The following is a 22,621-nucleotide window of genomic DNA, read 5'->3' on the forward strand; positions in this document are numbered from 1 at the left end:
AAAGCTGTTACCACATCCCCTCTCAATTTTCACTTTTCCAGACTAAACAAACCCATTTTTTCCAATCTTCCCTTATAGATCATGTTTTCTAGACCTTTAATCATTTTTGTTGCTCTTCTCTGGACTTTTTCCAATTTGTCCACATCTTTCCTGAAATGTGGTGCCCAGAACTGGATACCGTACTCCAGCTGGGGCCTAATGAGCATGGAGAGGAGCAGAATTACTTATTGTGTCTTATGTACAACGCTCTTGCTAATATAACGCAGAATGATGTTCAGATTTTTTCACAACAATGCTATGCTGTTGAATCATATTTAGCTTGCGGTCCATTATAACCTCCAGATCTCTTTCTGCAGTACTCCTTCCTAGAAAGTTACTCCCCAGTTTGTATATGTACAACTGATTGTTCCTTCCTAAGCAAAGTACTTTACATTTGTCCTTTTCAAATGTCATATTATTTATCTTACACCATTTCTCCAATTTGTCCAGATAATTTTGAATTATAATCCTATTCTCCAAAGCACTTGCAACCCCTGACAGCTTGGTATCGCACACAAACTTTATAAATGTACTCTCTATGGGTATGTCTACACTACAGAGTTAGTTCGAACTAACGAATGTTAGTTCGAACTAACTTTCATAGGCGCTACACTAGCGCTCCGCTAGTTCGAACTTAATTCAAACTAGCGGAGCGCTCAGTTCGAACTACGAAAACCTCATTTTACGAGGATTAAGCCTAGTTCAAACTAGCTAGTTCGAATTAAGGGGTGTGTAGCCCCTTAATTCGAACTAGTGGGAGGCTAGCCCTCCCCAGGTTTACCTGGTGGCCACACTGGCCAACACCAGGGAAACTCGTCTGCCCCCCTCCCGGCCCCGGACTCCTTAAAGGGGCACGGGCTGGCTATGGTGCCCGTGCCAGGTGCAAGCCTGCCAGCACCCAGCCAGCAGACCCTGCACCTGGCATGGATCGAGCCACCTACCCGATGTCCCCCCAGCCCTTCCCCTCTTCCCGGGACCAGGCTGGCAGCTCCCGGGAGCTTGACCGGGACCGCAAGAGGCGGGCACCCGCCTGGGCTAGTGCGGACATCGGGGACCTCGTCCACGATCTCTGCACTAGGCACAGGAAAGTGGCCATCTAGGGCAGGAGACCTGCCAGCCTGGCCACCCAGGAGCAGGTGTGCAAGAGAATCAAGGGGGTCCACTGAGACCCCCGACCCTGAGCCATGAGCTTACAATGGCCGTCCTGGGTCAGACCAAAGGTCCATCTAGCCCAGTAGCCTGTCTGCCGACAGCGGCCAACCCTAGGGACCCTGGAGGGGATGGACCGAAGACAGTGACCAAGCCATTTGTCTCATGCCATCCCTCTCCAGCCTTCCACAAACCTTGGGCAGGGACACCACTCCTACCCCCTGGCTAATACCACTCCATGAACCCAACCTCCATGACTTGATCTCACTTCCCTTTAAACTCTGTTCCAGTTGTAGCCTTCACAGCCTCCTGCAGCAAGGAGTTCCACAGGTTGACTCTTTGCTTTGTGAAGAACAACTTTCTGTTACTAGTTTGAAGCCTGCTACCCATTCCTTTCCTTTGGTGTCCTCTAGTCCTTCTTTATGGGAACTAATGAAGAACTTTTCTGTATGCACCCTCTCCACCCAACTCCTGCTTTTAGAGACCTCTATCCTGTCCCCCCTCCATCTCCTCTTTTCTAAGCTGAGAAGTCCCAGTCTCTTTAGCCTCTTCTTCATATGGGACCTGTTCCCAACCCCTGATCATCGTAGTTGCCCTCCCCTCTCCCAGCCTCTCTCTTCCCCTTTCCCACCTCCTTGTCCCAGTCTCCCCCAGTTTTGTTCAATAAATAGAGATTCCATTTTGGAAGACATGTTATCTTTATTTTGTACATCAAGAAGAGGGGCTAGGGAAGGGTAAGTGGAAGGAGGTGAGGGAGGAATGGGGCACGAGCCCCCGATGGGGAGGACAGGGCTGGCTCTGCGGGCTTCTGGGGGTGGAAGCTCTCCTGCAGCCCCCCAATTGCCCCCTTTCCCCAGATGGCAGCCTGCGGCAAGTGCAGCCGGGCTGATGGCCGAGTGGTGTGACGTGCCCAGTGTGGGCACTCAGGGCACTCCAAGCCAGGACTGCTTTGCAAGCGGGGCACCCCTGACAACTGTTGGGACCCTTTAAGCACAGCCCTCGGCTAGCCTGAGACAGCATCTCCACGCTCTAAGTCCTCCTCTGATGCCCTGCCGGCACTGCTTCCGGCCATCCTTAACCCCGGTTCAGGGTCCACTTAATGTGGACATGCTAGTTCGAATTAGCAAAACGCTAATTCGAGCTAGTTTTTTAGTCTGGATCCGTTAGTTCGAATTAGCTTAGTTCGAATTAACTAATTCGAACTAAGTTAGTTTGAATTAACGTTGTAGTGTAGACATACCCAAAGCTATTATCTAAAAAAACCTAAGGAAAATATTGAACAGAATCAGACCCAGAATTGATCTCTGAGGGATCCTCTTGTTATGCTCTTCCATCACGACTATGAACCACTGACAACTACTCTCTGGGAATGGTTTTCCAACCAGTTATGCACCCACCTTATAGTAGCTCCATTTAGGTTGCACTGCTCTAGTTTGTCAATGAGGTCATCTGAAGCTGTATCAAAAGCCTTACTAAAGTCAAGATATACCACATCTACCACTTCTCTCCATCCACAAGGCTTGTGTCTCTTACATTTTTCATAGCCTTCCAGGAACAAGTCTCCTAAGTGACCACGATCATTTTTTCCCTCATCCTTCTACTTCCTCAATCCTTCTCATGGCTCAATTGATTTCAGTGGCATTACTTATGGAGTAAGGCACTTGTTGCTGTGAATATGGGTGAAATAATCTGGCCCTTAGATTGTAAGTTTTTCTGAGAAAGAGATCTTTCTCTTTTATTTAAAACACTTATGTGTTACTTACATAACCAGATGAACCAGAGAAATCCCGAAACATACCCAAGCACAACCTGGAATTGAGTCTTCTCTCCATTTCACCAGTCATGTTGTTTTTATTCTTCTGAAGTCAACATGAGATGGTAACACCAACATCAATGGAATCAGTAGAGTAACACCAGGGGTAATACCAGTGTAATAACAACTGAGAACTCCTTTGTTCGATCTGCATTTTAATGGGTGAGCCTCCCAATTTTCTCTGGGTCAGAAACTTATCTCCCTGGAAAATCAAATCACCTCTTACCGTTTCTGAATTTCAGAGTCACTGAAGGAAGATAAGCGTGGAAGGCCATTCTTCTCATGGTCATGTACAATGTTCTCTGGGATTTCGTCTATGGAAGAAAATGCTCCTAGAAAAAGAATACAGACAGAAAAGTTACCTTTAAAAGAGTTGGGGAAGAATATTTATCTCACAGTGTTGTTTTATACGGCTTTTCTTTCTCCCATGGCATTAGTATCTCTGGTTACAAGGTACAAAAGCTGTTAAATAAGGGATGATTCTGATTGCAACACTAACGGCTGTTCAACACTGAATATAATACACATTTGGAGATTTGGTACATGGCAACTCTTCTCTAAACCAAACCAGCACTCAAGTCTCAAATAGTGCATGTAAATAAGCCTCATCAAGCAGCCCTCCCCTCCCTTCCCACAACCTTGCTCTCACATAACCAAGCTGGAAAGACTTAGAAGCTAAGGGTTTTTGCTTTAGCTTCCAGCAAACTGACACACTCTAAAGCATCTACCTGAACCACATCAACTCGAAACACTTCACTGTCACGCTCCTGACAAGCTCCGTTTGCTTGGGTCCTTTTTGAATTAAACAAATACTACATTAAGAAGTGCCAAATGTCAGATCTTTGGGTGTTGCATAAGAAAATAAAATACAGAATGGCAAGCGTCCAAATGTTATTTTAACATGGTTCTGTAAGCTAATTTATGCTAATTAGCTGTTACCCTCTCATGCTTACAATGCTACAGTAGTAGACATGCAGTGCAGTTACATGACAATAAAGAGCTCTATGGAATTCAGTGGGATTCCACATGGGCAGAAAGACAAGGATAGTAATCAAATCCACAAATCCTCATGAAAGCCACCAGTGCCCATCTATAACTGAGTGATCCCATCACTGGAGTCACACTGGTGCCAGGAAACACCAGTGCCCATAAAGCTAGTGACTAAATTGCACAGGTTGGGATCTTAGGATACGTTTAGACTGCAGAGTTTTTCTGGGAACATTTCGGAAAAGCAGACACATTTTTTCGGCATCCCTGTAAATCTCGTTCCACGAGGAAAAACGGATGTTCTGAAAGAGGCTTTTTTTCGACATTTGGCTCAGTGTAGACAGGCCAAATGTCAGAAAAACCTCTTTTGGAAGAAAAGCGGAAAAAGATACACAAATTGCAGTTCACAATTTGAGTATTTTCCCAACTTTTCTTTGTCATCTAGACACAGCCTAAATGTCCTCAATGTTGTCCATTCTACAAATTAACACCTTTTGTCCCCCTCTTCCCCTTTTCTTGTGCAAATTTAATTCAGAGCTAAGGTCCAGCACACACAATAGCAGGGTCAATTACTCCAGACTGCCCCTGGAGTATGTGTCAACCGTGATCTGCAAAGGTCACCTCTAAGGCATCACTACTGTTAGGTCTGTCGTCTGAGGCTGCTCAGTAAGGGCTTGGTTAGTGCCAATTGTGGTGGTGCTGCTCATCAGCAGGCAATTGCCTACTGGAAACTGGACTAAGCCCACAAAATGCTTCTCACATAAGCCACTGCTAATCAAATGGTGGTAACTTTCTGTCACTACCAGACCCGGTAAGCTGGAGGTAAGATGATCTATAAATATTTACCTATCAATTGTGTTGCTCATACTAACTAAAGCTTTGCAATAAGCACATCGAGATCGGAATCCGTTGTGCACTATCAGACCTTGATTAAGGACAGGCCCAGACAGGTATCCGCCATCTCATCTCTCCTGAGCCACTCTGCCTATCCCTTAGGTCCCATATGTTTTCCCTCTCTCAGTAATGTTCAGTGGAGACAATCTTTCCATCAGTCCCTTTTATATGTACTTCTAGCTCCCCTGAGCAGATGCTGTGGTTTCATTCTTAACTCATGTCCCAGACACAGGCCCCACGCTGCCCAACTCCCGCCCACCCGGCTGCTTGCTCACTGTCCTGAGTGGACAGCGCAGCCAACCACAGCATGCTGCCTTTGGCCCAGCAAACTCTTTGGCCGGGCCCGCCCAGAAATTATCACCATCTTTTCTCGATAACTCGAATAAAGTGTTTCTGATAAATCTCAGATTTATTACAATTCACTTAAATCAATATCTAGTATTTGAATGATGCATTTGCTTCCAAAATCATTTGGTCGCCTGTCTGTACCTTTAGTGGATTTCCAGTTTTCACATCCATACCTTAAGGTTGATAGTTTGGTCGTTAAATGGCAGATTTCTATCAACCAAATTTTGTTTAAGATGGTGAATACTGCTGCTGGCTTGCCAATTCATAACATTTTTTTTTTTGACATTCCCAACTGGCTTGCACATTACTGCCAAAATGTGTAATAGACTAACCTTTTGTATTCCTGTGCCTTCTACTAAAATGCTTGAGTTGGGAGTTACTGGGATGGGGGTGGGAGTCTCACTAGATTTTGTTTTTAATAATTAGTTACTAACGCTTGTCTTTTTTGAAATTCTGGACTTCTAGCCTTTGTTTACATGGACTTCTGGCCATTGTTTCTCAAATGATCTCGGTGGCAATACCAAACAGGAAAGGTGAGAGAATGTACCCTTTTTTGACATCACTGATTGCATACAACCGTTCACTTAAGTCTGCATTTAGTGTAACATTCTACAATTTATTTTCACCGAGCAGGCTACAATTCAACACTTTTAAGTGTATGATAGATTCTTCATAGCTCATGCCATGGCTCATTAATAATGTATATACAAAATCCCAGTGTTACTTGCAGCAGCTGCCAAACTGAAAACTGAGAATTGCTGTAAAAATAGAAATTTCAGCTTCATGTCACAGGAATCTTACAATGGTGCTGAAAAGAGAAACTTTTTCTTATGGCTAGACACTTGAAATCACAATTGCTCCTTTTGTTGTCGGGTTTAAGTTGCAAATTTTAAATTACCCCTGTTTTAGGAGACTATGAGCCTTTACAATCATTTGTAAAATTCCTCTCCCAGCCTGCAGTGAAAATAAATCCACCAAATAAATCCTCAATGGCTCGCGTCACTTCTGAGGTAAAGTGGCAATGATATTTATTCTAGTAGAAAGAAGGTAATTTTTTTATTTTTCAAAAAGGAGACTTTGTTTTAAAGGATTAAATGAAACTGCAAGGAATGAATAACTGCAATTAAGTATCTGTTTGTAAAGAAGAATGTAAATAAATGTGTTTATATGCTTTCCTCATCCTAGTGATTCTGCCCTTTCCCCCTCAAAGAAAACCCTTACATTCATTAGAGCAAGTAGGTACCATTTAAAACAATCAAGACTTTTTTCCATTGAGTGTTGCCCACTTTCGGCGTCTGACAGAACAGGATCTTGTGCTTATCACAAACAAATATTCGGTCCAAGACAAATTTGGAAATGGTCGTATGAGAGAGATTTCTCAACGCCGTATCTCTGCACACGTTGCTGAGAAGCTCAATCCTTTTCACATGGACCAGGGATTGGTGCATCAGATCTTCAGAAATAACTTTTCCAGTTGGCTTGTTTTTAAAAAAAAAGGGAAAAAAAAGAAAAAGTTTAACTTCTAGATCAAATTTTAGGGAGTAAGAGAATACATTAATTATCTTAGTAAAGTATGTTCCCCCCTCTTCTATATAAAAATATTGCTAAATTTACATCATCCCAGTTGGTTTCTGTTGGCTTCCTCAGGTTTGATACTGGAGAGACTGGTGATTTTCAACCATTATCAAGGAGGGTAGGAAACTTTCTATACAGCAATTTTACGAAGCCTGGACTTATCTGTATAGAAAGGAACAAACCATGCTTTTACCTGGGCTTAACAGTGGAAAAGCAGGACATTTTCCAGGTGGTGGGATGGTAGAGTAAGCTATCAGTTTCATCTTAAGTTTTCATTTGAAACAAAAGACTTTTAGCCTTTGCAGATGGGAAGATAATGGCCCAGATGCAAACTGATGCTATGCTGACTTCCTGTATCTACACACATAGAAAGCTCCAAGCCACCTGTTTCTCCAAGTTGCAGCAAAGTGAAGTTGGCCAAATTCTGCTCAGTTTTGTGAATGGTCTTCAGAACCCAACGAGCAGCCATGAAGCAAATGTTAACATCCATTCACTTTGCATAGCAACAGAGGCAGGACCTAACAGTATTCTGGATGGGGAGGAGGAACTACAGAATCACACAGCAACCCCTCAATCGAAAGATAAGCAGATAAGAGAGGAGCAGTAATATCTTAAGAACGCAACAAGGTAAACAGCTCAAGCTCTGTTTTGTGGAAATGGTCAGACCTTCAATTATTTCATTCTGTGTTAGGACCTGGCTTTCCAGAAAGCATACAGGGCATTCTTATTCCATTACAGTGAGATATTGGAATGTTTATGGAAATTCCCTAAAAATCCCCATATTAACAGTTTAAAGTAAAGCAGCCTGGGTTTATGTGGCTGAAAACTGCTACCGCCTTACAGATCATGCAGAGTAATAAAGCTTATGGCCTTTCTGAACTAGCCTAAGAACAAGGGTTACTAATATAGAGACTTGGGCCAAGCTGGTGATAGGCAATCTAAGCTTACGTGCTTTTATCCTCAGAAGAAGGGGTTGAACCAAGAAACAAATACGAAAAGGAAGGAAAAACAAGAGGAAAATAGGAGTGAAAATTCATAGAATCATAGAACTGGAAGAGACCTCAGAAGGTCATCAAGTCCAGCCCCCTGCTCTAGGAAGGACCAATTCCAACTAAATCAACTCGGCCAGGGCTTTGTCAAGCCGAGACTTAAACACCGCTAGGGATGGAGACTCCACTACTTCCCTAGGTAACCCATTCCAGTGCTTCACCTCCCTCCTAGTGAAATAGTTTTTCCTAATATCCAACCTGGACCTCTCCCACCACAACTTGAGACCATTGCTCCTTGTTCTGCCATCTGTCACTACTGAGAACAGTCTCTCTCCATCCTCTTTGGAACCTCCCTTCAGGAAGTTGAAGGCTGCTATCAAATCCCCCCTCACTCTTCGCTTCTGCAGACCAAACAGACCCAAGTCCCTCAGCCTCTCCTCATAAGTCATATGCTCCAGCCCCCTAATCATTTTAGTTGCCCTCCGCTGGACCCTCTCCAATGCGTCCACATCCTTTTTGTATTGGGGGGCCCAGAACTGGACACAATACTCCAGATGTGGCCTCACCAAAGCCGAATAAAGGGAATGATGACATCTCTGGATCTGCTGGCAATGCTCCTCTTAATGCAACCTAATATGCCATTAGCCTTCTTGGCTACAAGGGCACACTGTTGACTCATATCTAGCTTCTCATCCACTGTAACCCCCAGGTCCTTTTCTGTAGAACTACTACTTAACCGGTTGGTCCCCAGCTTGTAACTATGCTTGGGATTCTTCCGTCCCAAGTGCAGGACTCTACACTTGTCCTTGTTGAACCTCATCAGATTTCTTGTGGCCCAATCCTCCAATTTGTCTAAGTCACTCTGGACCCTATCTCTGCCCTCAAGCATATCTACCTCTCCCCCTAGCTTAGTGTCATCCGCAAACTTGCTGAGGGTGCAATCCATCCGCTCATCCAGGTCATTAATAAAGATATTGAACAAAACCAGTCCTAGAACCGAACCTTGGGGCACTCCGCTAGAAACCGACCGCCATCCTGACATCGAGCCATTGATCACTACCCACTGGGCCCGGCCTTCTAGCCATCCTTCTATCCATCTTACCGTCCATTTATCCAATCCACAATCCCTTAACTTGCTGGCAAGAATATTGTGGGAGACCGTATCAAAAGCCTTGCTAAAGTCAAGGTATATAACATCCACTGACTTCCCCATGTCCACCGAGCCAGTTACCTCATCATAGAAGCTAATCAGATTGGTCAGGCACGACTTGCCCTTTGTGAATCCATGCTGACTATTCCTAATCACTTTCCTCTCATCCAAGTGCCTCAATATGGATTCCTTAAGGATCTCTTCCATGATTTTTCCAGGAACTGAGGTAAGACTGACCGGCCTATGGTTCCCTGGATCATCCTTCTTCCCTTTTTTGAAGATGGGCACTACATTTGCCTTTTTCCAGTCATCCAGGATTTCTCTGGATCTCTACGACTTTTCAAAGATAATAGCCAAAGGCTCCACAATGACATTTGCCAACTCTCTCAGTACCCTTGGATGCACTAAGTCCGGACCCATGGATTTATGTGCGTTTAGCTTTTCTAAATAGTTCCTAACCTGTTCTTTACCCACCACGGGTTGTCCATCTTCATCCCATCTTGCATCACTTGGCGCAGAAGTCCAGGAGCCGACCTTGTCCGTGAATACAGAGGCAAAGAAAGCATTGAGTATTTCAGCTTTCCCCACATCATCTGTCACTAGGTTACCCCCTTCATCCATTAGGGGCCGCACATCCTCTCTGATCACCTTCTTCTTGTTTACATGTCTGTAGAAACCTTTCTTGTTATCCTTCACATCCTTAGCCAGTCGCAATTCCATTTGCGCTTTCGCCTTCCTGATAATCCCCTGACATTCTCGAGCTGTACATTTAAACCCCTCCCTGGTCATTTGTCCAAGTTTCCACTCTTTGTAAGCTTCTTTTTTTTGCTTAAGTTCACCAACGATTTCTCCTGTTTGGTCTGCAGTCCGGTCTCCTACCATGTTTGCCTCTCTTGCTACGTGTCGGGATGGTTTCTTTCTGTGCCTTCAATAAGGCTTCTTTAAAATACTGTCAGCTGTCCTGGACTCCTTTCCCCTTCATGTTAACATCCCAGCGGATTCTGCCCATCAGATCTCGGAGGGAGTCAAAATCTGCTTTTTTGAAGTCCAAGGTGTGTATTTTAAATTAATTTGTGAAAATTTGTGTTTTCCTCATTATCTAACCATTCTAGATAAGATTTAGTTCGCTGGACTCATCAAGTTGAGCTCTAGTGCACAGGATCAAATATTACCTGATTAAACAAACACCTTGAATCTTTTAGAAAAGGGGTGAGGCCTTGGTGAACAACTTATAGCTTACAAGGAAAGAGCAAAGAAACGTAAGACCTGAAGCACATTCTGGCCCCTTCTTCAATGCTTCTGATGCTCTCCTTCTGCCATTCTGTTTTGCTCCAAACCTCCAATTTCTCCCTTCCTGATACAATTTCTTCATTCAGTTAGCACTCTCCAAGACCCACTTCCTCACTAAGCTCTATGATTACCTCATCCATCTCCATTGGGCCACTTAAGACCCACAGGAAGTGAGCACCTTAAAAGGTCTATAGAAGAGAGTACCGATGTTAGCAGGGACTCCACAGGGTCAGATGGAACAGGATCATCAGCAGAAGATGGCAACATTTACCCCTCCCCTTGAACAGATGAATTAAGACCCATCCATTTAATTGTCTCCCCTTTCTAGTCTCAAGCAAGCATCTGGCAGAACTGTAATGACCACCAATCTTAAAAAAGGAGGGAGTACTTTATTTATAAATAGCTTGCCTGGTTAGCTTCACTTTTTTTGGGGGGGGGGGGGGGAAGAGGAATCTATTTTTTGCTACCATCAAGCTTCCCCAGTGATTGGTTTACACTGTGAGGCGCCATTCTTCCAGAAAAAGGGCTAGTAACAAGTGTTCTCTGTAAGCTGTGCACTTGTGCAGCCACTCAGGAGAAATTGCAATGCTGCTCAGCGGAATGCCCACAGCTAGGTTAGTGTTTCTCCCGGAGCTACACATTCACACATGCCTCAGTGAACATAAGCAAATTTATTCCGCAAAATCCAAACATGGATGGAAAAGATTAGAGGGAACATTGCAAACAAATTTCACTTACAAATGGTGGGAAGGGTTTAAAAGAAGAGAAAGAAAAGAAAAAGTGTGCTTACATCTCCAGCAGTCATTTTAAGTGAGTCTAAGAAGCCAGTGAGCCATCTTGAGACAGCTGTTTGAATAGCTTTTGAAACAGGAGTTCAATCAATATTTGGCCCTGTGCACTATAGCTCAACTCAAAGAGTCCAGCGAACCAAATTTCATCTACAATGTTTGGATAATGAGGAAAACATAAATGTTCACAAACTAATTTTCACTCGAATTTTCCTCTTGTTTTTCCTCTCGTCTCATTTTTTTTTTTTTTTGGTGCAAAGTAGTAAAAAAGTTTAAAAGCTTTGTAAACTCTGCTGAATACCTTCATTGCTACAGCACCAATCTTGGAAACATATTGTGAAAGAAAAAACCCTATTCATCTTATTTTCTTGAATAACTCCATTATTCACTTTGAGCTATGATAGCTCATTGCTACACAAGTAAAGTTCAGAAGGATTTGATTAAGGGAGCTCAGAAACCTAAGCACTGTCATCCATGTTAGCATTCACAGTATCAAAAGCTTCAAACATACTGTCTGTAAAAGATACAAAAGAAGGCTAATTAAAAGCCTTTTCGTTTTCCACTTCAATTCTCCATGGGAAAACAGGTTCCTGCATTCTCCTGCTATTCCTCTCCAAACTCTTTTGGCCATAACAAAATCTGAAAAACCTAGCAGATTGCTTGTCTGATTGTGAACATTACCTTGCATGTATTCTGGATTAACGGCACTGCTCTGCAGGAGATACATTTGGATCCAGGCATTCTATTACTCTTCCCCAGATATGCAAGGGCAAATTTTATACACTTACAATATTGCCTCCTTACATCAAAGAATTGGCCAAAACCCAGTGCTTTTGAGTATTTTGATAATGGCTTCAATTCCAATTTCAACCTCAACCACACGCAAAAAAAGCAGCCATGAAATTACTTGAGACGCTGAGAAAAAGATGCCACCTTCAGAATATCACCAGAACTGTCTCTCTCATCAATGTTTTATTCCATGACAAGGGGTTACTGGCATGTCTCTGTAAATTAGAGAGTAGCAGACTTGTTTTGCCTCATTTCCAATCACTGAAAATTGCAAGCTAGAAAGTTCAACTTATAATGAAGTCTATTGGGTTCATGTTCTGCTTAGGTCAAACCTTGACATGTGGAGCAGAGAATGCACAAAACACACAAAAAGGAGTATGTGTGGGGAAAGTGGAATGGATAAGGCAGAACAAAAGACAAAAACAAAAAGACTGCACAGAGAACTAAAGGAACCATGGTGGGAGCGGGGGAAAAGAGGGGAAATACAGTCTAATTAAAAAAATAAATACAGTGGGCCAAATTTTGCCATCAAGGAATGTACCACCCCACTGACTGCATCAGAGACTGCCCAGAATTTTGGGTTCTACATGTGTGGCTCACTGATAGGGTAACAACTTTTGCTAGCTTTGCGAGGAGTACACAATACATAATACACTCTTCCCTTTAGATCAGAGGTTCCCAAACTTTTTGATATGGGGACCAGAAAATCCATTCACGAGCTTTCGGAGGACCGGTAACATTCATTAAGAAAATGATGAATATGCAAATACGTCAGTTTTGGTCCTCCCAAAGCCCCCATGGCCAGCTTTAGCAAAGCTTTTGACACGGCCACCCACAACATTCTTATCAGCAAGTTAAGGGAATATGGATTGGAAAAATGGACTGTAATCCAATAAAACCCTGCACCATCACATCATGTACAGGCAGTCCCCAGGTTACGTACAAGATAGGGACTGTAGGTTTGTTCTTAAGTTGAATCTGTATGTAAGCTGGAACTGGCGTCCAGATTCAGCCACTGCTGAAACTGACCAGCGGCTGACTACAGGAAGCCGGAGGCAGAGTTGCTCTGCCCCGGGCTTCCTGGAATCAGCCGCTGATCAGTTTCAACAGCGGCTGAATCTGGACGCCAGTTCCGACTTACATACAGATTCAACTTAAGAACCCCAGGCGTCCCCAAGTCAGCTGCTGCTGAAACTGATCAGCGGCTGATTCCAGGAAGCCCAGAGCAGAGCAACTCTGCCTCGGCTTCCTGTAGTCAGCGCTGGTCAGTTTCAGCAGCGGCTGACTTGGGGACGCCTGGGGCAGAGCAGCTCGGGTGCTGCTGGGTTGCTCCAGTAGCGCCGCTCCTCGGCGCTACGGACCAACCCAGCAGCACCCAAGCTGCTCTGCCCCAGGCATCCTGATTCAGCCACTGCTGAAACTGACCAGCAGCGGCTGAATCAGGATGCCTGGGGCAGAGCAGCTGGGGTGCTGCCGGGTTGGTCCAGTAGCGCCGAGACCGGCGCTGCGGGACCAACCGGCAGCGCCCCAGCTGCTCTACCACAGGCGTCCCGAGAAAAGCCTGGTCTGCTGGGGGGGGGGGGGCGCGCACTAACTGCGCCCTCCCCCCCAGCAGACCAGGGAGACGTGGGCGGCGGGACCGAGACGTGCTGGGGTCCCGCCACCCGGGTCCTCAGCGGCTTTGCTCTGTGTCTCCCTGGTCTGCTGGGGGGAGGGAGGGCCCGCGTCCTCTGGGGCGAGAAAAGCCCCGTTCGTAAGTACGGATCCGACATAAGTCGGATCCGTGTAACCCAGGGACTGCCTGTATTGAAAAGAGGCTCATTTATTTTCAGAAAGCTGACACCATCTTTGGAATTTTTTATCCATATTCTCATTCCCGATGGTGAATGCATCAGGTTCTCTGACACATTGTGGTGCCTTTAAACCTCACTGTCAGCAGTGGGGATATTTAAAAGGCACTGCTTTTACATTTTTATTCAGGATCTGCGTGTGCCCTGAACTGTCCCGCTCCCCGCCAGCCGATTCTCTCCCGATCTCTCCTGGCAAGCCCTGCTGCCCCCGCCAGCCCTGCTTCCACCAGCCGGTTCCCCAGCCAGCCCCGTGATCTCCCCCAGCCTGCCTCACTGCCTCTGCCAGCCGGGTCCCCTCCCCGCGATATCCCCTGGCCAGCCCCACTGCTCCCGTCTCCTTCCCCCCCGGCTAGCCTTGCTTCTGCCAGCCAGTCCCCCCTGCGATCTCCCCTGGCCAGCCCCACTGCTCCGGCCCCCCGGCCACCCCTGCTTCTGCTGGCCGGTTCCCCTCCCTATCTCCCTCTCCCCCTGGTAGCTCCATTGCCCCGACCCTGCTTCCCTGCGGCCTACATCCAATCCCCCCCGCTCCACAGCCAGCAATAAGAGCTCACCTGGTAACCCTCACTGTGCCTCTGCTGGGAGCCTGAAACATACGGCTGCATCCGCCCAGCCCAGCTGAGGGCTTGGGGAACCTGGCGCTGCACAGGCAGTCCGGGAGCCCAGAACACCTTGGCAGCCATCCTGAGGCCCGGTATTTTTTTCCCGTGGCCCAATAGTGGGCCGCAGCCCATAGTTTGGGAAATGCTGCTTTAGATATCAAGGCAGTTTTTTAGCTGACTCGCTATTAGAAAACAATTGCCTTACACCATTTGTGGGGGAAGAGGTTTATAGCCACACACCAGTTTTGTGATTCTTGTGACGAGGTGTGTAACCCACATGAACAGGTGGAATAGGCCAATTAACTTTAAAGGCTGCATCTGGAGGAAAGCCAGGAGCTGATGGGGCCTAATAAATGATAATGCCCAACTGGAAGAGGAGCTGGGTTAGGCTTATTAAAAAAAAAGAACCGGGGGGTGAGGGGGAGCGGTGCACTCTGTAGGGAGAGGCACTGTAGTCAGTCTCTAGAGAGGTAGGAAAGGCCTATGGAAACAGCAACAGAGTCAGAGCTTGAGCAGAGCATGGTTGTTGGGCTCAGGGTCCTTGGGCAGGAATCTGGAGTAGTGGCTGAGCCTGGGTTGCCCTGCCAGCTACCGGGAAAGTGGCGCAGACTTGGCAGTGGATCAGAAGACTGCCTGAAACAGCTTGTCCCGTGGGACTTTGATAATATGAAAAGAGAAAACTAAATAGTGACAGGTCGAGAGCTGAGACATGAAGAAGCAGCATCCTGGCTCCTGAGATCTACCACAGGGCAAGTCACAAAGAGGGAGTAGCCTGAGTGGGGAGAAAGAAAGAGGCCAAGGGTGAGCAATCAAAGACGGGGATATCAGATCAATACAGAATCCCCAGATGCAGTAACAAGGAGGGACCCCAGAACTGAGTGAACCCCAAGACAACTCTATGAAGAAGCGTATGAAGTTCACCTAACTTTATTCTAAATATAAGAGTCAAGTACTTATTTCTTTTCCAGCGATTCCTGATGCCTTAAAACAAGAGCTCTCTTTCATTAACTCTGTATTTTCACATATTTTTCAGCAAACGTAACAGTCATCTCAAAAGGCACCTGGGATTCTTCGGGCAAACGTTTCTCCTCTGGCACTTGTATCTTTTCAACTTTTGTCATGGCCGTCAGCATTAATGGCTCTTGCTTGACACCATATACTAGATAAGAATGAGAGAGAAAAGAATTATAGAAAAATGGCTGCTATTTCCACATTATAGCCAACACTGGTATCAATTCTTGAATCACCAAGCACATTTTAGGGCTTGCTTCAAAATGAGAGGATAAAAAACAAATATGGCACAATATGGTGCATGAATATGTTAGAGGATGTTCTCTTCTGGGATTTTAGTTGCTATGGGCCAAATTCACCCTGGTATAATTTCAGTAGAATTACACTACAGATTAACATTGCCCTATATTTTTATTAATCTTTTAACAGATTGCGCAAGGAAGAGCAAAGAAACACTAATTCATAAATCCAAGGCTGTAAAAAAGATTTAGCTAGTCATTTCATATATTGAGACACTAATGTATGATATTTAAATTATGTTCAGTAGATAAATGAGCATAACTATATGGATTTGACAGCAGAGATTTTTATTTTCAGGAAGCTCAGCTAAGTGTAGCCAAACACAAAATTAATCCATCACTGTTTGCTCATCTGAGCATGCAGCTTTTTCCTGTTGTAAATGTCACCATACAGAGCAACTGTGCCTGTATAATAGGCACTACCCACCTTGTGGTTCATGAGTGTACCCACTCCAGGCTCTCGATTCCTGAGCCTTCACCTCTCTTGGGCCAATGCCTACATCTGTCTCCCTCTTGAATAGGGATGTAAAATCCTGTTTAATTGGTTAACCAGTTAAATGTAATGTTTCACTGATTAATTGATTTTAAAAGGGTGCCTGGGGGGCTGCTCTTATCCCCCGTGGCCAGGCTGAATCAGCTCCCACCACCACAGACGGGGGCTACCTCTGCCTGCAGCACACCCAAGCCACACCTATAGCCAATAGGGCCTACTCCTGCAGCAGGCTCAATATAGCTGAAGCACCCCCTGCCTGGGACCCCACTGGTTAACCAGAACCAGTAAACTGGTTAATCATTCACATCCCTACTCTTGACCAGGGTTTTTTCAGGCTTCACAGTTCCCTGCCTATACTGTGGTATTCGCAACAAGCTACACCGCCCAAAAGTCTGCTGTCTGCACTTTGCTTTCTCTCCAGAGGCTAGAACCAGTGTATGTGTGTAGTTACACATTAACACCAGCACTCTGTTTAAGCAAGCACATATTGTTTTGATGATGAAAGCATTACTTAGAAATCAATGGTTTAGGACAGAAGCTCATACACACGAGGGATATGAATGACTAATCGACTAGTATATCCAATAATCAAATGCTTATCAGATAGTCAACACACTAGTCGATTAGTCGCTTCTCCTTCCCCCTTGCTGCCTCTATTAGAAAGAGGCAGCAAGGTGGTGGTGGTGGGGGGCGTGCTTCAAAGCAGCAGTGCCGCATGGAGCCCAGGGTCAGTCCCCCGCTGACCCCGGGCTCCATGCAGTGCTGCCGCTATGAAACGCTCCGGGGAGCATGGGGCCAGTAGAGGACTGCTTGAGTCCCCCACTGGCCCTGTGCTCCCTGCAGCACTTTCGTCTTTGAAGTGTAGCAACAGCCTTAAGGGTGTTGCTACACTTCAAAGGCAGAGGCACCTTTATCAACTAGTTGAATAGTCGATGCAAATTGCATCAACTATTTGATTAGCCAATTAATCTACATTTAACGTCCCTAATAGGCACTACCCACAGTATAAATTATACCTAAATTGCAGTTGCAAAGATGTTTCTCTCTAGGTCCTTCTCTCTCACACACAAAACACACTCCTTTCCCTCTAAAATAGATTTCTATTTGTAACTTTCAAGTAAATGAAGATTCCCAACCTTCTGCCCTATGGCTTAAGATTTGTCCTATAATAATAATTCATCAAGACAGTATATGGCACTTCTATACAAATGTGAGAGCAATGTAAAGATGTATAAAAATACTTGAAAGAGCTATCTGTCTGCAATTTAAGGATGATCATGAATCCTGGTGAAAATGTATTATTGCTGAAACTAGACCAGAAGTTCTTACCTGCCAGGCAAGTTTATTCTTTCAAATTAGTTCAGGAACAATAATAGGAAAATTAAGAAGTGGTAGTAAAAAAAAAGTTATGTAACTTCAGCAAAATAAGGAGAAGGAGGACAATCAATGCTTGCTAAAACCTTATATATCCCAGCAGAAGAGTAAACAAAATTAAAACTACCACTTCTGCAAAGACCAGGGGAAGGAAGTCGGTTTTTATTTTTGCAGAGACAAGCAGATAAGACAGAAAAGTCAAACAGAAGGCAAAGTGAATCATGTCTCACTGGAGACCAACATGGAACCCAAGAATCAGTTCAGCTCTAAGGCCCCCATCCTGCAACGAGCTTCTGTAGGCAGGACTTCTGAGCCAAACTGCACAGATGAAGCAGTCTGCCCAATCACTGGTCATTGCAGGACATGGGCCCAACGTGCAAAAACATTAGTAAAAATAAGTCAGAAACAATCACAAGATCAAATAAAGACCTAAAATGCTACCCCATAGAAAACTATCTAGGCAAAACAAACACCTTATAAAAACAGACTGAACAAACTCAAACAAACAGTATTTTCAATCTTTAAATTGTCTTACATGAGTAGACAGCTTTCCTCCCAGCCATCATTTTGGTAAGTCATACAAAAAAACCAAGTCTATGATCCCTTTCCAGCAATCTTTAGCTAACAAATATTGTTCTTACAGCTGTCTGCATTCTCCACAATATCACTGGAAGGCAGTTACTCAGCACAATAAATAAGGCTCTGAGTCTGGAGAGCCATGTACACACTCTATGTGAATAGTCCCAATAAAATCAATGGGGCTACTCACAGTGTGTAAAGTTAATTATGTTGCTTATGGCTTTGCAGTATTGGAGCCTAAGGAATTACATTGTCTTCTGTTCCAACAGCATTTCTGGGCAGAATGGAATCAGTGTCTACCCAAAGAAAAACAGAAAAAATTGGCAGGGACAACAACAAGGGGGGGGGGGGGGGAGGGAAAGGAAAGGAAAGGAGTAAGTGAGTATTACAAATAAAAGATTAAAAATATATTATTACATATGAATTCTCTCGATATTTCCTCCTAGAAATCTGGGACATGCAGCTTCATTTTGAAGATGCAGATAGCCATACGTTGTGCTGGGAAATCAGTGATCACCTTTATTTCATTTACTGCTTCAAGAATAAGCATAGCACATAATTATAAAAATTATATGCTGTCCTAAAGTCAGATCAGCTCACATGCAGCAAGATCAAAGCACAGAAATAGCCTGATGTGAGAATAGCTACAAAGAATTCACCTCTATAAGCCTGGCTGAAATACTGTAGATACTACCAAGCATGCTATTTAAATGAACTTATTGTGTCATTTATCCATTGGCAAGTTATTGAAAAGAACCAAACTGATGACCTTACTCTCCACAGGTATATTTTGTTAAGTGTCTTTTAAAAAGAGACGAGAACCCAGGTATATGCTAACATCACACATGCACACTCAAAAACACTATCTGCATGTTATGTCGGTGTTTTCATCATACACTCCCTCGAGGTCTGCTTCTTAACAGCAACAGCAATAAGTGTACAGAGAATGTGACATGCTGTGTAATGTTATCAAGTGGCTTTAAACTCTTTATCAGTCTAATACCATCTGGGATACTTAGGCTAAACAAAAGCCTATAAGCTATTTGCCAATCAAACAGCAGAGGATAAAACTGATGTAAGGAGTGAGGCAGGACAGGTTAGGGTACTGGTATTGTAAATCAAACTTTACATAATGTCTCTTCAATGCTGTAACTGGATGGCAAGTATTTAAAATGATGCAGAAAATAAAGACTACATAGTTACTATGAAGTTTCCTATCTCGCTAATAAGGAATGCGAAACAATTTGAGTAACTGTTCTGCATTGCTGCAAAAATACAGCATTTTGTTTACAAACTAAGATATTGACATTGAATTGGTTCAAGAAACTGCTTATTAAAAGACAGACTTTCAAAATGTGATTCCCTCTGTTCCAAACTGTAGGAATCTGGTAACAATGTTACTTCTTTTAGATCTTTATAAACAAGAATGTAAACTCTAGAAGTAATAGCATCGTCACTTGCTAGCAATTAATAAAATGGCATTCCTCCAATCTCTAATTCTCCAAAATAAATGAATTGATGACCATGTTTGGGTTCTGCTTTGGGCACAACTATTATATTGCCACTTTTGGACAGAACTTTGTTCAATAGTCTGTATTATTTCAAATTTAATTAAAGGTGAACTTACCATCAGGATCTTTAAAAGTCAGTGTGATGAACTTGCTAGCAACCATGAACATGAATATCACCCAAAAGCATGCAGCTAACAGCAGCCACTGATGGTGCATGTTGTCAGATGGGAGCCATATAATTTTTTCTATCTTCCTGCTTAAAAAAAAAAAGTAAAAATTATGACATACGAAATATATTTTTCTATTTCATAAAACCAGTACTTTGTACAGCTGACATTAAAACATACATATTATATTTTTGCTTAAAGTCAAATACACCTAGAGGTTTAAATTTTGTAACAACATAACCTTTAATATACTTAATACTTCTACAGTTATATAATTGTATTACTAGTGTTATAGTGATAGAGGCTCTAGTCTGGTCATGGCTGTTATCATGCTAGATGCTGTATGAAACGGTAGTAAAAAAATATCCCTGCCCCCAAAGACATGTCTGTTTTAGGCCCCCATCCTGCAATTAGATCCATACGGCAAGCCTGTTTTCTCTTATAGAGCCCCATCAAAGTCAACAGGACTCCAGGGAAATTGCAGAATCTAGTTCTTGGTTTAAAGGCAAATACAACAGGTGGTGAAACAAAAAGGGATGGGGAAGAGGATGGAGTAACATTTGGCTACCTATGCAGGCAGTTTGCAGATATGTTGGAGTAGGAAGGTTGCACGTGAGCTTTGCTTAGTTTTGATCAGCAACTGACATCTTAGCAAAAAAAAAAAAAAAAAAATTTGAGAGAGACAGAATTCGGTATTAAAAATAAAAATATAATAATTAAATATTAACTGAATACACATATGTATGCATTTTTAGGATGGGATTTTCAAATGGACTCAACATTAGTCTAGCCCTGGTTGGTAAAACTCCCACTGACTTCTATGGAAGCAGCTAAGCCAAAGTTGAGTGTTTTTGCAAATCCCTACAGTTGCCAACTGTTTAATTATACCAGGGGTGGGAAGTAATTTTTTGCTGGAGGCCCAGGGACGCACCGGAAGGGGTGGAACCTCAAAAGGAACAGGCGGGGCCAGGATGCTTCAGGCTACCTCACACACAGACCATGATTGGTCTCGGGGTGGAGGAGCCCCTTTGTCCCCCTTCCCACTAAGCACCCATGCCTCTGGCAGTGGGAAGAGACTTCCCGTGCTCACCCACCCCAGGCCAACCGGGGGAGCACACAAAACCTCCTCCCTGCCAGAAGCACGTGGCGCTTCAAAGTACTGCACGCCTCTTGCAAGGAGCAGGTAGGGCAGAAGAAACTGCACTTGTTCCCCCCGCTCCCAGGCCTTATTTGGCCTGGGGGCAGGGGAGCAGCAAAGGGTTGGATCGACCTGCTTGGCGGGCCAGATCCGGCCCGTGAAGGCCCTTTTGCCCACTCCAGAATTATACAAACACCACTTCCGCACTGCTTCTCCGAGGCTTCACCCTTCCCACCCCCACTCACTCCATCCCTCCTCCCAGCACACTAATTCAAAATACCCCTTCTTTGGATAACTAAAAAATATAAAACCATGAGGTTGTCTTTGGACTTGAGGAAGCTAAGCACTATCATCCAAAATGGCTCATACCCCCTGTAACAGGGCAGCTGCCCTGTACTGGCCCCTTTAAGAGCCAAACCCTGGCCTGGAGCAGGCCCGGGGAATTCAGCCCAGCTGGGCGGCGTTGGCCAATTAAGGCCCAGCTGGGAGCTATAAAGGGGAAGGGCTGCTTCAGCACAGACAGTGTGTGCCTGGCTGCCGAGGGAGCAGGACGCTCTCTGGAGCTAGGGCAGGGCTAGAGAGACAGGCTGGGCCAGGACGCTTGGACAGCCAATCGGCCAGCCTGCTAGGCCTGCGGCAAGAGTGTGTGCCTGGCTGCCGAGGGAGCAGGACGCTCTCTGGAGCTAGGGCAGGGCTAGAGAGACAGGCTGGGCCAGGACGCTTGGACAGCCAATCGGCCAGCCTGCTAGGCCTGCGGCAAGGGTGTGTGCCTGGCTGCCGAGGGAGCAGGACGCTCTCTGGAGCTAGGGCAGGGCTAGAGAGTTAGGCTGGGCCAGGGACTCGGACCGCCAGCCGGCCAGCCTGCTAGGCCTGCGGACAGGCCTGCTGGAGAGACATCAATCCCCCGGAAGGGGGGCTCAGAGCGAGTGATTTGGGCACTGCCGGAGGGCAGTGTGGCGAAGAGAGCAACGCGACGAGAAGATTCCAGAGGGGGAACACCACGTGAGCGGAGGCCTGTGCGGGCGGAATGGACTGATTCCGGAGACAGATGACGGACCCCCGCTACGGTGGTGAGTGACCCCCTCACAGATGGTGGAGAATGTGGGTATATACGCGATCCCGGCCCTGAGGTAAGGGCCCTGCATGGGCCTCAGTGGACCCTAATACAAAAAAAAAAAAAAAAAAAAAAGAGAGAGAAAACCCCCCCCCCCCCCCCCGTAAAGAGAGAGAAGTTGCGGGGTTCCCTCCTCCCCTCTCGGCGAGCTCGGACGGGAGGGCCATGGAGGGGGAGGCAATGCCCGAAGGACTGACTAAGGGGCGACAGCCGTCAGTGAAGCTTCGAGCCCAATACTGCCCGGCTCTTCAGGAGGTGGCGGAGCAGGACCAGGCCGGTATGGGGGCCGCCCCGACTCCCCCGGCTAGCTCCCCCTCCCTGACCACCCGGGGACCCGCGGGGGATCCCGCGGTATTCGCCCTCCTCGACTCGGGATGCAGCCAGACGCTTATTCGCCCCGAGGTACTGCCTAACACCGCGTTGGCCGAGGGGGAGCTGCAGCTGCGGTGCATCCATGGGGATGTGAAGATCTATCCTCAGGTCCGGCTTCCCTTGACGGTACGGGGAGTCACCCGAATGATGCGAGTGGGCGTGGTGCCGCACCTGCCATACCCTATGGTGCTGGGTCGTGATTGGCCAGGTCTTACAGCTCTCATTACAGACGTACCGGCACCGACCGAGCCCCGCGTGGAACTCCTGGGGGAGGAACTCCAAGCAGTCCGACCGCCGGGGTCG

General features: G+C 45.4%; 1 protein-coding gene across 6 annotated transcripts in view; it reads right to left on the reverse strand.

Moving 5' to 3' along the window:
• CHST10 (carbohydrate sulfotransferase 10) overlaps window positions 1–22,621 on the reverse strand; it is a 38,490-nt gene that overhangs the window by 3,607 nt on the left and 12,262 nt on the right. For 2 of the 6 annotated variants that reach the window (XM_075916981.2, XM_075917007.2), the window contains exons 2-6: window positions 19,644–19,783; window positions 15,322–15,419; window positions 9,404–9,478; window positions 6,474–6,708; window positions 3,228–3,333 (exon numbers count right to left, since the gene is read on the reverse strand). In XM_075916981.2, the coding sequence (XP_075773096.2) occupies window positions 3,228–3,333; window positions 6,474–6,708; window positions 9,404–9,478; window positions 15,322–15,419; window positions 19,644–19,743 (614 nt within the window). In that variant the 5' untranslated portion in view covers window positions 19,744–19,783. Of the gene's footprint in view, window positions 1–3,227; window positions 3,334–6,473; window positions 6,709–9,403; window positions 9,479–15,321; window positions 15,420–19,643; window positions 19,784–22,621 lie in introns of those variants that run through there. The other 4 variants (XM_075916987.2, XM_075916997.2, XM_075917026.2 and 1 more) reach the window with 3 other exon arrangements.

Source organism: Pelodiscus sinensis, chromosome 1, assembly GCF_052426305.1.
Source record: "Pelodiscus sinensis isolate ZL-2025 chromosome 1, ASM5242630v1, whole genome shotgun sequence".
Lineage (NCBI taxonomy): Eukaryota > Metazoa > Chordata > Testudines > Trionychidae > Pelodiscus > Pelodiscus sinensis.